The following is a 12,352-nucleotide window of genomic DNA, read 5'->3' on the forward strand; positions in this document are numbered from 1 at the left end:
CTCCCCAGTCTCTCTCTCCCCCTCTCTCCCCGTCTCTCTCTCTCTCCACAGTCAGTTCAGTTCAGTTCAGTTCAAATGCTTTATTGGCATGAAAGTTTACAGAGAACCATATTGCCAAAGCTTACATTGCAAAAAGGTACAGTTTTCCAACATTCTGTAGGTGTCAATCGATTTGACATTTGTTGGGTATATACAATATTACTTTTAAACAATATTAATTTTAAACAGTCTTTCTACTTCATTTGGTACGTTCAATATTAATTTTAAACAGTCTTACTTTTAAACAGTCCTCAGGTTGTGACATGTTGTTACATATTTAGCCCCAAGGTATGGTCTGTCTCCTTCTCCTAGGACTAATCTCAATTTTGACAGATCATCCAATTCCTTGAAATCTGGGGTTGTTTGGCTTAGCTTGTTGAATAATATGTTTCTTGATGTGTTGAATTTTTCGCATTTTAGGAGGAAATGCATTTCTGTTTCAACCTCGCCAGCCAGACATTGATCGCATATTCTATTCTCTCTCTCCCCAGTCTCTCTCTCTCTCCCCTTCTCTCTCTCCCTCTCTCTACCACCATTTCTTTCTCTCTCCCCATCTCTCTCTCTCTCTCCCCCAAGGCTCTCTCTCTCCCCCGTCGTTCTCTCCCTCTCTCTCCCAGTCTCTCACTCTATCTCCCCCAGTCACTCTCTCTATCTCCCCCAGTCTCTCTCCCTCTCTCCCCCAGTCTCTCTTTCTCTCTCCCCCAGTCTCTCTCTCTCTATCTCCCCCAGTCTCTCTCTCTCCCCCAATCTCTCTCCACCAGCCTCTCTCTCTCCCCAGTCTCTCTATCTCTCTCTCTCCCCCAGTCTCTCTCTCTCCCCCAGTCTCTCTCCACCAGTCTCTCTCTCTCCCCCAGTCTCACTCTGTCCCCCAGTCTCTCTTTCTCGCCCCATCTCTCTCTCGCGCTCACCCTAGTCTCTCTCTCTCCCCCCCAGTCTTTCTCCCACAGTCTCGCTCCCTCTATCTCTCCCCCATTCTCTCTCTCTCCCCAGTCTCTCTCTTCCCAGTCTCTCTCTCCCTCCTCTCTCTCTCCCCCAGTCTCTCTCTTCTCTCTCCCCAGTCTCTTTCTCTCTCTCCTGCTCTCTCTCTCTCCCCCCATCTCTCTCTCTCTCTCCCCCAGTCTCTCTCTCTCTCCCCCAGTCTTTCTCTATCCCACAGTCTCTCTCTCTCTCTATCAATTCAATTCAATTCAATTCAAATCGCTTTATTGGCATGACAAATTACATCTTATGTTGCCAAAGCATTGAAAAACATTCATGTTTGTTCACAAAAATACAAATCTATCCATACAGTGTATAAACAGATATATCCCTGAGTGTATAAATATACTTTCATATAATTTATATATACTCTTTTCTTATATTTAGTGGTTGTCCCTCTGTTTATGGCAAGCTGTAACATAGTGTGCCGCTAGTGTTACACAATTTCTCTCTTCCCCTAGTAGGTATGGGAGTTTTTGGTCGTCACTCAAATTTCTGAATTCCGGGCATATTTTTGTGAATTTTGGGTAGAAATTCTCCCTTATGCTCTGATATTTTCTACAAGCTGTGAGGAAGTGCATCTCTGTCTCCACCACTCCCTGACTGCAGTGAGAGCATATCCTGTCCTCTCTTGGTAGCCGGGTCTGCCTGTGTCTACCTTTTTCGATCGCCAGGTTATGTTCACTAAGTCTGTACATTGTCAAAGTTTTTCTCCCCTGTGTCTCTCTCTCTCTCCCAGTCTCTCTCTCTATCTCCCCCAGTCTCTCTCTCTATCTCCCCCAGTCTCTTTCTCTCTCTCCCCCAGTCTCTCTCTCTCTCTTCCCAGTCTCTCTCTCTCACCCCAGTCTCTCTCTCTCTCTGCCCCAGTCTCGCTCTCTCTCCCCCAGTCTCTCTCTCTCCCAGTCTCTCTCTCCCACTCGCCCCAGTCTCTCTCTCTCTCTCTCTGCCCAGTCTCTCTCTCTCTCCCTATCTCTCTCTCTCTCTTTCCCCAAGTTTCTCTCTCTTCCCAGTATCCCTATCTCTCTCTGCTCTCTCTCTCCCCCAGTCTCTCTCCATCTCTCTCCCCCAGTCCCTCTCTCTCTCTCTCCCCAGTCCCTCTATCACTCTCCCCAGTCTCTCTCTTTCTCCCCAGTCTCTCTCTCTCCCCCAGTCTCACTCTCTCTCCCCAATCTCTCTCTCTCCCTGTCCCTCTCTCTCTCTCCCTGTCCCTCTCTCCCCCAGTCTCTCTCTCACCCCCAGTCTCTCTCCACCAGTCTCTCTCCCCCAGTCTCACTCTCTCCCCCAGTCTCTCTTTCTCTCTCCGTCTCTCTCTTGTGCACACCCCAGTCTCTCTCTCTCTCCCATCTATCTCCCGCAGTCTCGCTCTCTCTATCTCTCCCCCATTCTCTCTCTCTTCCCAGTCTCTCTCTCCCTCCTCTCTCTCTCCCCAGTCTCTCTCTTCTCTCTCCCCAGTCTCTTTCTCTCTCTCCTGCTCTCTCTCTCTCTCTCTCCCCATCTCTCTCTCTCTCCCCCAGCCTCTCTCTCTCTCCCCCAGTCTCTCTCTCTCTCTTCCCCAGTCTCTCTCTCTCCCCAGTCTCTCGCTCTCTCTCTCCCTCAGTCTCTCTCTCTTCCTAGTCTTTCTCTCTCTCTCTATCTCTCTCCCCATCTCTTTCTTTCTCTCTCTTTCTTCCCAGTATCCCTCTCTCTTTCTCTCCTCTCTCTCTCCCCCAATCTCTCTCCGTCTCTCTCCCCCAGTCCCTCTCTCTCTCTCTCTCTCCCCCAGTCTCTATCACTGTCCCCAGTCTCTCTCTTTCTCCCCAGTCTCTCTCTCTTCCCCGTCTCGCTCTCTCCCCAATCTCTCTCTCTCCCCGTTTCTCTCTCTCCCCAGTCTCTCTATCTCCCCAGTCTCTCACTCTCTCTCCCCAGTCCCTCTCTCTCCCCAATCTCTCTCTCTCTCTCTCCCTCTCCCCCAGTCTCTCTCTCTCTTTCCCTCTCTCCCCAGTCTCTCTCTCTCTCCACCAGTTTCTCTCTCTCTCCCCCTGTCTCTCTCTGTCTCTCCCCAGTCCCTCTCTCTCTCCTCAGTCTCTCTCTCTCCCCCAGTCTCTCTCTCTCCCCGTCTCTCACTCTCCCAGTCTCTCTCTCCCCGTATCTCTCAATTCAATTCAATTCAATTCAAATCACTTTATTGGCATGACAAGGTACATCTTATGCTGCCAAAGCATCGAAAAACATTCATGGTTGTACACAAAAATATAGATCTATCCATACAGTCTCTCTCTCTCTCCCCCAGTCTCCCCCCTCTCTCTCTCTCCAGTCTCTCTCTCCCCAGTCTCTCTCTCTCTCTCCCCAGTCTCTCACTCTCTCTCTCCCAAGTCTCTCTCCCCAATCTCTCTCTCTCTCCCCCAGTCTCTCTCTCTTTCCTGCTCTCCCCAGTCTCTCTCTCTCCCCGTCTCTCTCTCTCCCCAGTCTCTCTCTCTCTCAAATTCAAATTCAAATTCAAATCGCTTTATTGGCATGATAAGGTGCATCTTATGTTGCCAAAGCATCAAAATACATTTATGGTTGAACACATAAACGCAGTTCTATTCATACAGTGTATAAACAGGTATATCCCTGAGTGTATCAATATACATTCGCATTGTTTATATATACTCTTTTCTTAGTTTACTGGTTGTCCCTCTGTTCATGGCAAGCTGTAACATAGTGTGCCGCCAGTGTTACACAGCTTCTCTCCTCCCCCAGTAGGAATGGGAGTTTTTGGTTGTCATTCAGATTTCTGAATTCAGGGCATATTTGTGAGAATTTTTGGTAGAAATTCTCCCTGATGCCCTGATATTTTCCACAGGCTGTGAGGAAGTGCATCTCTGTCTCCACTACTCCCTGACTGCAGTGAGAGCATATCCTGTCTTCTCTTGGCAGCCTGGTCTGCCTGTGTCTGCCTTTTTCGATCGCTAGGCTATGTTCGCTAAGTCTGTACCTTGTCAAGGTTCTTCTCAGTTTGTTATCCTTTACCATGGTCAGGTAATCAGCTATGTTGTATTGTCTGTTTAGGGCCAAGTAGCAATTGAGTTTGCTTTGGGTTTTTGTTGTTTCTGCCCAATATGTCAGATATTTTTCCTTTTGCTTAGCGACGATTGTGTTGGGTCGAATTCTTTGTGTTACCCTGTCACTGTCCTGGGGCTGGTTATTGTTAGTATTGTTAGTAGTTACTTCACTGAGTCCCAGGACTAGTTGACTGAGGGTATTCTTCTTTATGGTCATATTCTCTCTCTCCCCCCCTCTCTCTCTCTCTCCACAGTCTCTTTCTCTCTCTCCCCTTCTCTCTCTCTCTACCTCCGTCTTTCTTTCTCTCTCTTTCCCCGTCTCCCTCTCTCTCTCCCCAAGTCTCTCTCTCTCTCTCCCCGTCTCTATCTCTCTCTCTCCCAGTCTCTCTCTCTATGTCCCCAGTCTCTCTCTCTCTCCCCTAGTCTCTCTTTCTCTCTTCCCAGTCTCTCTCTCACCCCAGTCTCTCTCTCTTCCCAGTCTCTCTATCTCTCCCTGGTCTCTCTCTCTCTCCCCCAAGTCTCTCTCTCTCTCCACCTGTCTCACTCTCTCCCTCGTCTCTCTCATGCTCTCTCCCCCAGTCTCTCTCTCTCCCCCGATTCTCTATCACTCTCCCCATTCTCTCTCTTTCTCCCCCAGACTCTCTCTCCCCGTCTCACTCCCTCTCCCCAGTCTCTCTCTCCCCAGTCTCTCTCTCTCCCCAGTCTCTCTCTCTCTCCCCAGTCTCTTTCGTTCTCTCCCCAGTCCCTCTCTCCTCCGTCTCTCTCCCCGTCTCTCTCTCTCTCTCTCCCAGTCCCCCCTCTCTCTCTCTCTCCAATCTCCCTCTCCCCAGTCTCTCTCTCTCTCTCCCCAGTCTCTCTCTCTCTCCAATCTCCCTCTCCCCAGTCTCTCTCTCTCTCTCTCCCCAGTCTCTCTCTCTCTCCCCAGTCTCTCTCTCTCTCCCAAGTCTCTCCCTCTCCCCAATCTCTCTTTCTCTCTCTCTCCCCAGTCTCTCTCTCTTTCTCTCTCTCCCCAGTCTCTCTCTCTCTTTCTCTCTCCCCCCAGTCTCTCTCTCTCTCCCCCCCAGTCGCTCTCTCTCTCTCTCCAGTCTCTCTCTCTCTCCCCAGTCTCTCTCTCTCTCTGTCTCCCCAGTCTCTCTCTCCCTCTCTTTCTCCCGTCTCTCTCTCTCTCCCCAATCTCTCTCTCACGCCGCAGTCTGTTTCTCTCGCTCCCCCTTCTCTCTCTCTCCCCATCTCTTTCTCTCTCTCTTTCTCCCCCAGTCTCTCTCTCCCCAAATCTGTCTCTCTCTCTCCCCCAGTCTCTCTCTCTCTCCCAGTCTCTCTCTCTATCTCATCCACTCTCTCTCTCTCTCCCCCAGTCTGTCTCTCTCTCTCTCTCCTCCAGTCTGTCTCTCTCTCTCTCTCCCCCAGTCTGTCTCTCTCCCCCTCTCCCCCGTCTCTCTCTCTCTCTCTCCCCCAGTCTCTCTCTCTCTCTCGCTCTCCCCGTCTCTCTCTCTCTCCCCCAGTCTCTTTCTCTCTCTCCCCAGTCTCTCCCCCAGTCTCTCTCTCTTCTCCAGTCGGTCTCTCTCTCTCTCACTCCCCCCTCTCTCTCTCTCTGGCCTGGATATTAATGAGGGGAGGTGGGGAGGGTGCGGGGGAGCTCAGTACAGACCATGAACCCAGCAAGATCGGGGACACTGAGACCCTGGTGATTTTAATGGCAGGGCCTCATGTAAACAAATCTTCTCTGACTGCGGCTCGACAGCTGGTTAGATTGCCTGCGTGGCCGGCGGACGGCGGTGGGTATTCAGTGGCAGAGGCTGGGGCTAGGGCCTGGGGGATGGTCCCTGGCAGTCAGTGGAATGAGTGTTGTGTAGGAGATCGAGAATTGGGGTTCCAGTGAGATCCGAGGAGGTGTTGGGCTGGGGAGGCACAAGAACTCCTTGAAGGGCCTGGGGGTGGAGCGGGAGGATAACTCCTGGTTCACAAGGAGTTCTAAAAGGAGCAGATCTCTAATAGTTACCTCAGCCAAATGTGGCCTTCTGCCATGGATCAGTTGACGGGCAGCCGGCAATGCAGGCCTCGCCTTGATGGTCAGTAAATACTGTGACTGGTCACTCGGCCCCACCTGCTTGTACTGGGAGATTCCTGGGTGGCCTGACGTGGCAGTAAATGTTTAAATGGTCGGGAAGGCAGCCGATTGGTGCCAGGATGGTAGCATTTTAAAATTTGATACTCTCCCATGCAATATTCCCACTGGGCAGCGCGGTGGGGATAAAACCGGGGCGTCTCTCTCTATCACACACACACACACACACACACATGTGGAGTTGGATAATTTCTCAGTCTCCGCTGATCACAGGTTTTCCAGTCACACCCCTGCCTGTATTGTAGACATGGCAACGAGTTTCCTATTGAACATTCCCACGGCACAGGCCTACCTTCCGCTGTCCACTGCTGTCCTCGTACACCAGCACATAGTTCTCAATGTCAGCCAGAGGAGGCTGCCAGGAGATCAGCGCGCTCCTCCGGCTCACCTCACTCGCTGTCAGGTTCCTCGGTGGATCCAAAGCTGCAACAGAGAAAGCGCTGCCTTAGGAAGAGTCAACCCAGGCCGGAAACACACAAAAAAGGCCGAGTGTACCCGAAACAAAGGACTCCCTAAAAAAACCAACCACCACCATTCTACATGTACACCCTCCACACTTCTCCATGTATACACACCACCATTCTCTGTGTATATCCCACCATTCTCTGTGTATATCCCACCATTCTCTGTGTATATCCCCATCATTCTCTGTGTATATCCCATCATTCTCTGTGTATATCTCCATCATTCTCTGTGTACATCCCATCATTCCCTGATATATCCCATCATTCTCTGTGTATATCCCCAGAGACCAGGTAAGGCCTCACAGCGTCGGCGGGAAACCTGAGCGGCAGAGTGGGGTATAAAAGTCCCCAGAGACCAGGTAAGGCCTCACAGCGTCGGTGGGAAACCTGAGCGGCAGAGCAGGGTATAAAAGTCCCCAGAGACAAGGTAAGGCCTCACAGCGTCGGTGGGAAACCTGAGCGGCAGAGCAGGGTATAAAAGTCCCCAGAGACAAGGTAAGGCCTCACAGCGTCGGCGGGAAACCTGAGCGGCAGAGCGGGGTATAAAAGTCCCCAGAGACCAGGTAAGGCCTCACAGCGTCGGCGGGAATCCTGAGCGGCAGAGCGGGGCTATAAAAGGCCCCAGAGACCAGGAGGGTTTACCAATCGCCAGTCTCTGAACTCGGAGGGAAGGAGAGAGGTAAAAAGTAATCCAAGTGTGACGTCACCAGAAAGCGGGTAAGTGATTGGTTGGTGAGTATTTCTCCCTTTTAAGCTTAAATCTCTTGGGTTTATAGTTTCTAAGGTGTGATATACACCATCTAGAATCGGGGCAGAGGGTATTTAAGAATAATATTAATAAATTTAATTAATTACATAGAATGGGCGATCAGGTGATGTGTTGCCGCTGCAATATGTGGGAGCTGGTGGACACCATTGATGCTCACGGTGATCACATTTGCAGTAAGTGTTGGCTGCTCGAGGAACTCCAGCTCCGTGTTGAAGAGCTGGAGACCGAGCTTCAAACACTGAGACACATCAGGGAGGGGGAGAGTTACCTGGACTCTGTGTATCACGAGGTAGTCACACCAATTAGATTAATTAAATCAGATGTAGTCCGTGGCCAGGGTCAGGATGGTGTGACTAGAAGTGAGGCAGGTACGGGGATCCAGGAGGTAGTGTTGGAGGAGCCGCAGCCCTTGCACTTGTCCAACAGGTTCGAGGCTCTTACTCCCTGTGGGGACAGGAGCAGGGACTGCAGGGAGGATGAGCAACCTGGCCACAGCACCGTGGAGCAGGGGGCCATTCAAGTGGGGGGAGTTAAAGAAATGTTGTAATGGTAGGGGATAGTATCGTTAGGGGGATAGATAGAGTTCTTCGCAGCCGAGAGCGAGAGTCCCGAAGGCTGTGTTGCCTGCCCGGTGCCAGGGTTAAGGACATTTCCTCTGGACTGGAGAGAAACTTGGAGTGGGAGGGGGAGGATCCAGTTGTCGTGGTCCATGTTGGTACCAACGACATAGATAGGACAAGGAAGGAGGTTCTGCTGAGGGAGTTTGAGCAGCTAGGGGCCAAATTAAAAAGCAGAACCACAAGGGTAATAATCTCTGGATTATTACCTGAGCCACGAGCGAATTTGGCTAGGACAAATAAAATTAGAGAGTTAAATGCGTGGCTCAAAGACTGGTGTGGGAGAAATGGGTTTTGCTTCCTGGGACACTGGCACCAGTACTGGGGCAGGAGGGAGCTGTTCCGTTGGGACGGGCTTCACTTGGCCAGTGCTGGGACTAGAGTCCTGGCGGATCATATAACTAGGGCTGTAGCGAGGGCTTTAAACTAACTAGTGGGGGGGAGGTTCCTAGAGAGCAAATAATAAAAATGACAACAGAGAAGGTAATAGACTTAGGTAGCAGTGGGGAAATTAAAAACCAGAGCGTGTCAGGAAGGGGCAGAAGGTATGGAGTAAAAGGTAAAGTAATAAAAAGGGCAAAAGCAGGAACTAAGTGTCACAAAACATCTTTGAAAGTTCTCTATCTGAATGCACGTAGCATTCGTAACAAAATAGATGAGTTAATGGCACAAATAACTACATATGGGTATGATCTTGTGGCCATTACAGAAACATGGCTGCAGGGTGACAATGCCTGGGAATTAAACATACCAGGTTATTTAACGATCAGGAAGGACAGGCAGGAAGGAAGGGGAGGTGGGGTGGCTCTGTTAATAAAGGAAGGAATCACTGTAATACAGAGAAATGATATTGGGTCAAAAGATCAGGGTAATGAAACAGTTTGGGTGGAGGTAAGGAATAATAAGGGGAAAAGAACACTAGTGGGCGTAGTCTATAGGCCTCCGAACAGTGGCAACTCTGTTGGACGGAGTATCAATCAGGAAATAGTTGAGGCTTGTAATAAGGGAACATCTATAATTATGAGGATTTTAACTATCATATTAATTGGACAAATCAAATTGGGCAGGACTGCCTTGAGGATGAGTTCATTGAGTGTATTAGGGATGGGTTTCTTGAGCAGTATGTAACTGAACCGAACAGGGGGCAAGCAACCTTAGATCTGGTCCTGTGTAACGAGACGGGATTAATTAAAAATGTCCTAGTAAAGGATCCCCTTGGAATGAGTGACCATAACATGGTTGAATTCCATATTCAATTAGAGGGTGAGAAGGTTGGATCTCAAACAAGCGTGCTAAGCTTGAATAAAGGAGACTATGAAGGTATGAGAGCGGAATTGAATAGAGTGGATTGGGAAAATAGATTAAAGGGTAAGACGATACATGATCAGTGGTGTACATTCAAGGAGTTATTTTACAACTTCCAAAAAAAATATATTCCACTGAGAAGAAAAGGGCGTAAAAGAAAAGACAGCCATCCGTGGCTAAGTAAAGAAATTAAGGATAGTATTCGACTAAAAACAAGGGCATATAAGGTAGCCAAATCTAGTGGGAGGATAGAGGATTGGGAAAACTTTAAAAGACAGCAAAAAATAACAAAAAGATTGATTAAGAAAGGGAAGATAGATTATGAAAGTAAATTAGCAAAAAATATAAAAACAGATAGTAAGAGTTTTTATAGTTATATAAAAAGAAAAAGGGTGGCTAAAGTAAATGTTGGTCCCTTAGAGGATGAGACCGGGAAATTAATGGTGGGAAATATGGAGATGGCAAAAACACTGAATGAATATTTTACATCAGTCTTTACAGTAGAAGACACTAAGAATATCCCAACACTGGACAAACAGGGGGCTAAAGGGGGGAGGAGCTAAACATGATCAAAATCACTAAGGAAGTGGTACTCGGTAAAATAATGGGACTCAAGGCGGATAAATCACCTGGACCTGATGGCTTACATCCTAGGGTCTTGAGGGAAGTGGCGGTAGGGATTGTGGGTGCATTGGTAATAATTTTCCAAAACTCCCTGGACTCGGCAAAGGTCCCGGCAGACTGGAAAACTGCTAATGTAACACTCTTATTTAAAAAGGGCAGTAGACAGAAGGCTGGAAACTATAGACTGGTTAGCCTAACATCTGTGGTAGGTAAAATTTTGAAGTCCATTATTAAGGAGACAGTAACAGGACATTTGGATAATCATAATTTAATAGGACAAAGTCAGCATGGTTTTATGAAGGGGAAGTCATGTTTGACAAATTTGCTGGAGTTCTTTGAGGAAGTAACGTATAGGGTGGATAAAGGGGAACCAGTGGACGTAGTGTATTTAGACTTCCAAAAGGCATTTGACAAGGTGCCACACAAAAGATTATTGCTTAAGATAAAAAATCACGGGATTGGGGGTAATATTCTGGCATGGATAGAGGATTGGCTATCTAACAGAAGGCAGAGAGTTGGGATAAATGGTTGATTCTCAGACTGGCAATCAGTAACTAGTGGTGTTCCGCAGGGGTCAGTGCTGGGTCCCCAACTCTTTACAATCTATATTAATGATTTGGAGGAGGGGACCGAGTGTAACATATCAAAGTTTGCAGATGATACTAAGATGGGAGGGAAAGTAGTGAGTGAGGAGCACATAAAAAACCTGCAAGGGGACATCAACAGACTAAGTAAGTGGGCAGAGATTTGGCAGATGGAATACAATACTGGAAAGTGTGAGGTTATGCACTTCAGCAGGAAAAATCGTAGGGCAAGTTATTATCCTAATGGCAAGAAACTGGAAAGTACTGAAGTACAAAGGGATCTGGGGGTCCTGGTGCACGAAACTCAAAAGGTTAGTATGCAGGTGCAGCAAGTGATTAAGAAGGCCAATGGAATGTTGGCTTTCATTGCTAGGGGGATAGAATATAAAAATAGGGAGGTATTGCTTCAGTTGTACAAGGTATTGGTGAGGCCGCACCTGGAATACTGCGTACAGTTTTGGTGTCCATACTTAAGAAAGGACATACTTGCTCTCGAGTCAGTACAAAGAAGGTTCACTTGGTTAATCCCGGGGATGAGGGGATGGACATATGAGGAGAGGTTGAGTAGATTGGGACTCTACTCATTGGAGTTCAGAAGAATGAGAGGCGATCTTATTGAAACATATAAGATTGTGAAGTGGTCGGATCGGGTGGATGCGGAGAAGATGTTCCCGATGATGGGTGAAACTCGAACTAGGGGGCATAGTCTTAGAATAAGGGGCTGCTCTTTCAAAACTGAGGTGAGGAGGAACTACTTCACTCAGAGGATGGTAGGTCCATGGAATAGGCTGCCCCAAAAAGCTGTAGAAGCTACATCATTACATAAATTTAAAACAGAAATAGACAGTTTCCTAGAAGTAAAGGGAATTAAGGGTTACGGGGAGCGGGCAGGAATCTGGACATGAGTCTAGGTTCGGATTGGTCATGGCCCTGTGGGTAGCGGAGCGGGCCCAGGGGCCGTGTAGCCTGATCCTGCTCCTATTTCGTGTGTCTAATTCTGTTAGATTCAGGAGATGATTCTGTGATAGTGGATTGGCGGTTAGGATCAGATCAGCCATGATCTTATTGAATGGCGGAGCAGGCTCGAGGGGCCGATTGGCCTACTCCTGCTCCTATTTCTTATGTTCTTATGTTCTTATTCTCTGTGTATATCCCATCACTCCCTGATATATCCCATCATTCTCTGTGTATATCTCCATCATTCTCTGTGTATATCCCCGTCATTTTCTGTGTATATCCCATCATTCTCTGTGTATATCCCATCATTCTCTTTGTATATCCCTGTCATTTTCTGTGTATATCCCATCATTCTCTGTCTATATCCCCATCATTCTCTGTTTATGTTCCTTCATTCTCTGTGTATATCCCCATCATTCTCTCTGTAAATCCCATCATTCATAGAAACATAGATGATAGGAGCAGGAGTAGGCCATTCGGCCCCTCGAGCCTGCTCCACTATTCATGGCTGATCATCCAAATTCAATAACCTGTCCCTGCCTTCTCTCCATATCCCTTGATCCCTTTAGCCTTAAGTAATATATCTAACTCCTTCTTCAATATATTTAATGAATTAGCCTCTACTGCCTTCTGTGGTAGAGAATTCCACAGGTTCACCACTCTCTGGGTGAAGAAATTCCTCCTCATCTCTGTCTTAAATGGCTTACCTCTTATCCTTGGACTGTGACCCCTGGTTCTGGACTCCCCAGCCATCAGGAACATCCTTCCTGCATCTAGTCTGTCTAGTCCTGTTAGAATTTTATAAGTATCAATGAGATCCCCTCTCATTCTTCTAAACTCCAGCGAGTATAAGCCCAATCGACCCAA

At 48.1% G+C, this 12,352-nt stretch overlaps 1 protein-coding gene across 4 annotated transcripts in view; it reads right to left on the bottom strand.

Annotated features, from left to right (window-relative positions):
- Positions 1-12,352, bottom strand: part of tnr (tenascin R (restrictin, janusin)) — a 1,257,678-nt gene that overhangs the window by 256,699 nt on the left and 988,627 nt on the right. For all 4 annotated transcript variants that reach the window (XM_085982119.1, XM_085982118.1, XM_085982121.1 and 1 more), the window contains exon 16: positions 6,458-6,588. In XM_085982119.1, coding sequence (XP_085838245.1) covers positions 6,458-6,588 — 131 coding nt within the window. The remainder of the gene's footprint in view (positions 1-6,457; positions 6,589-12,352) is intronic.

Source organism: Somniosus microcephalus, chromosome 3 (genome assembly GCF_052327205.1).
Source record: "Somniosus microcephalus isolate GS21.2 chromosome 3, FLI_Smic_1.0, whole genome shotgun sequence".
Lineage (NCBI taxonomy): Eukaryota > Metazoa > Chordata > Chondrichthyes > Squaliformes > Somniosidae > Somniosus > Somniosus microcephalus.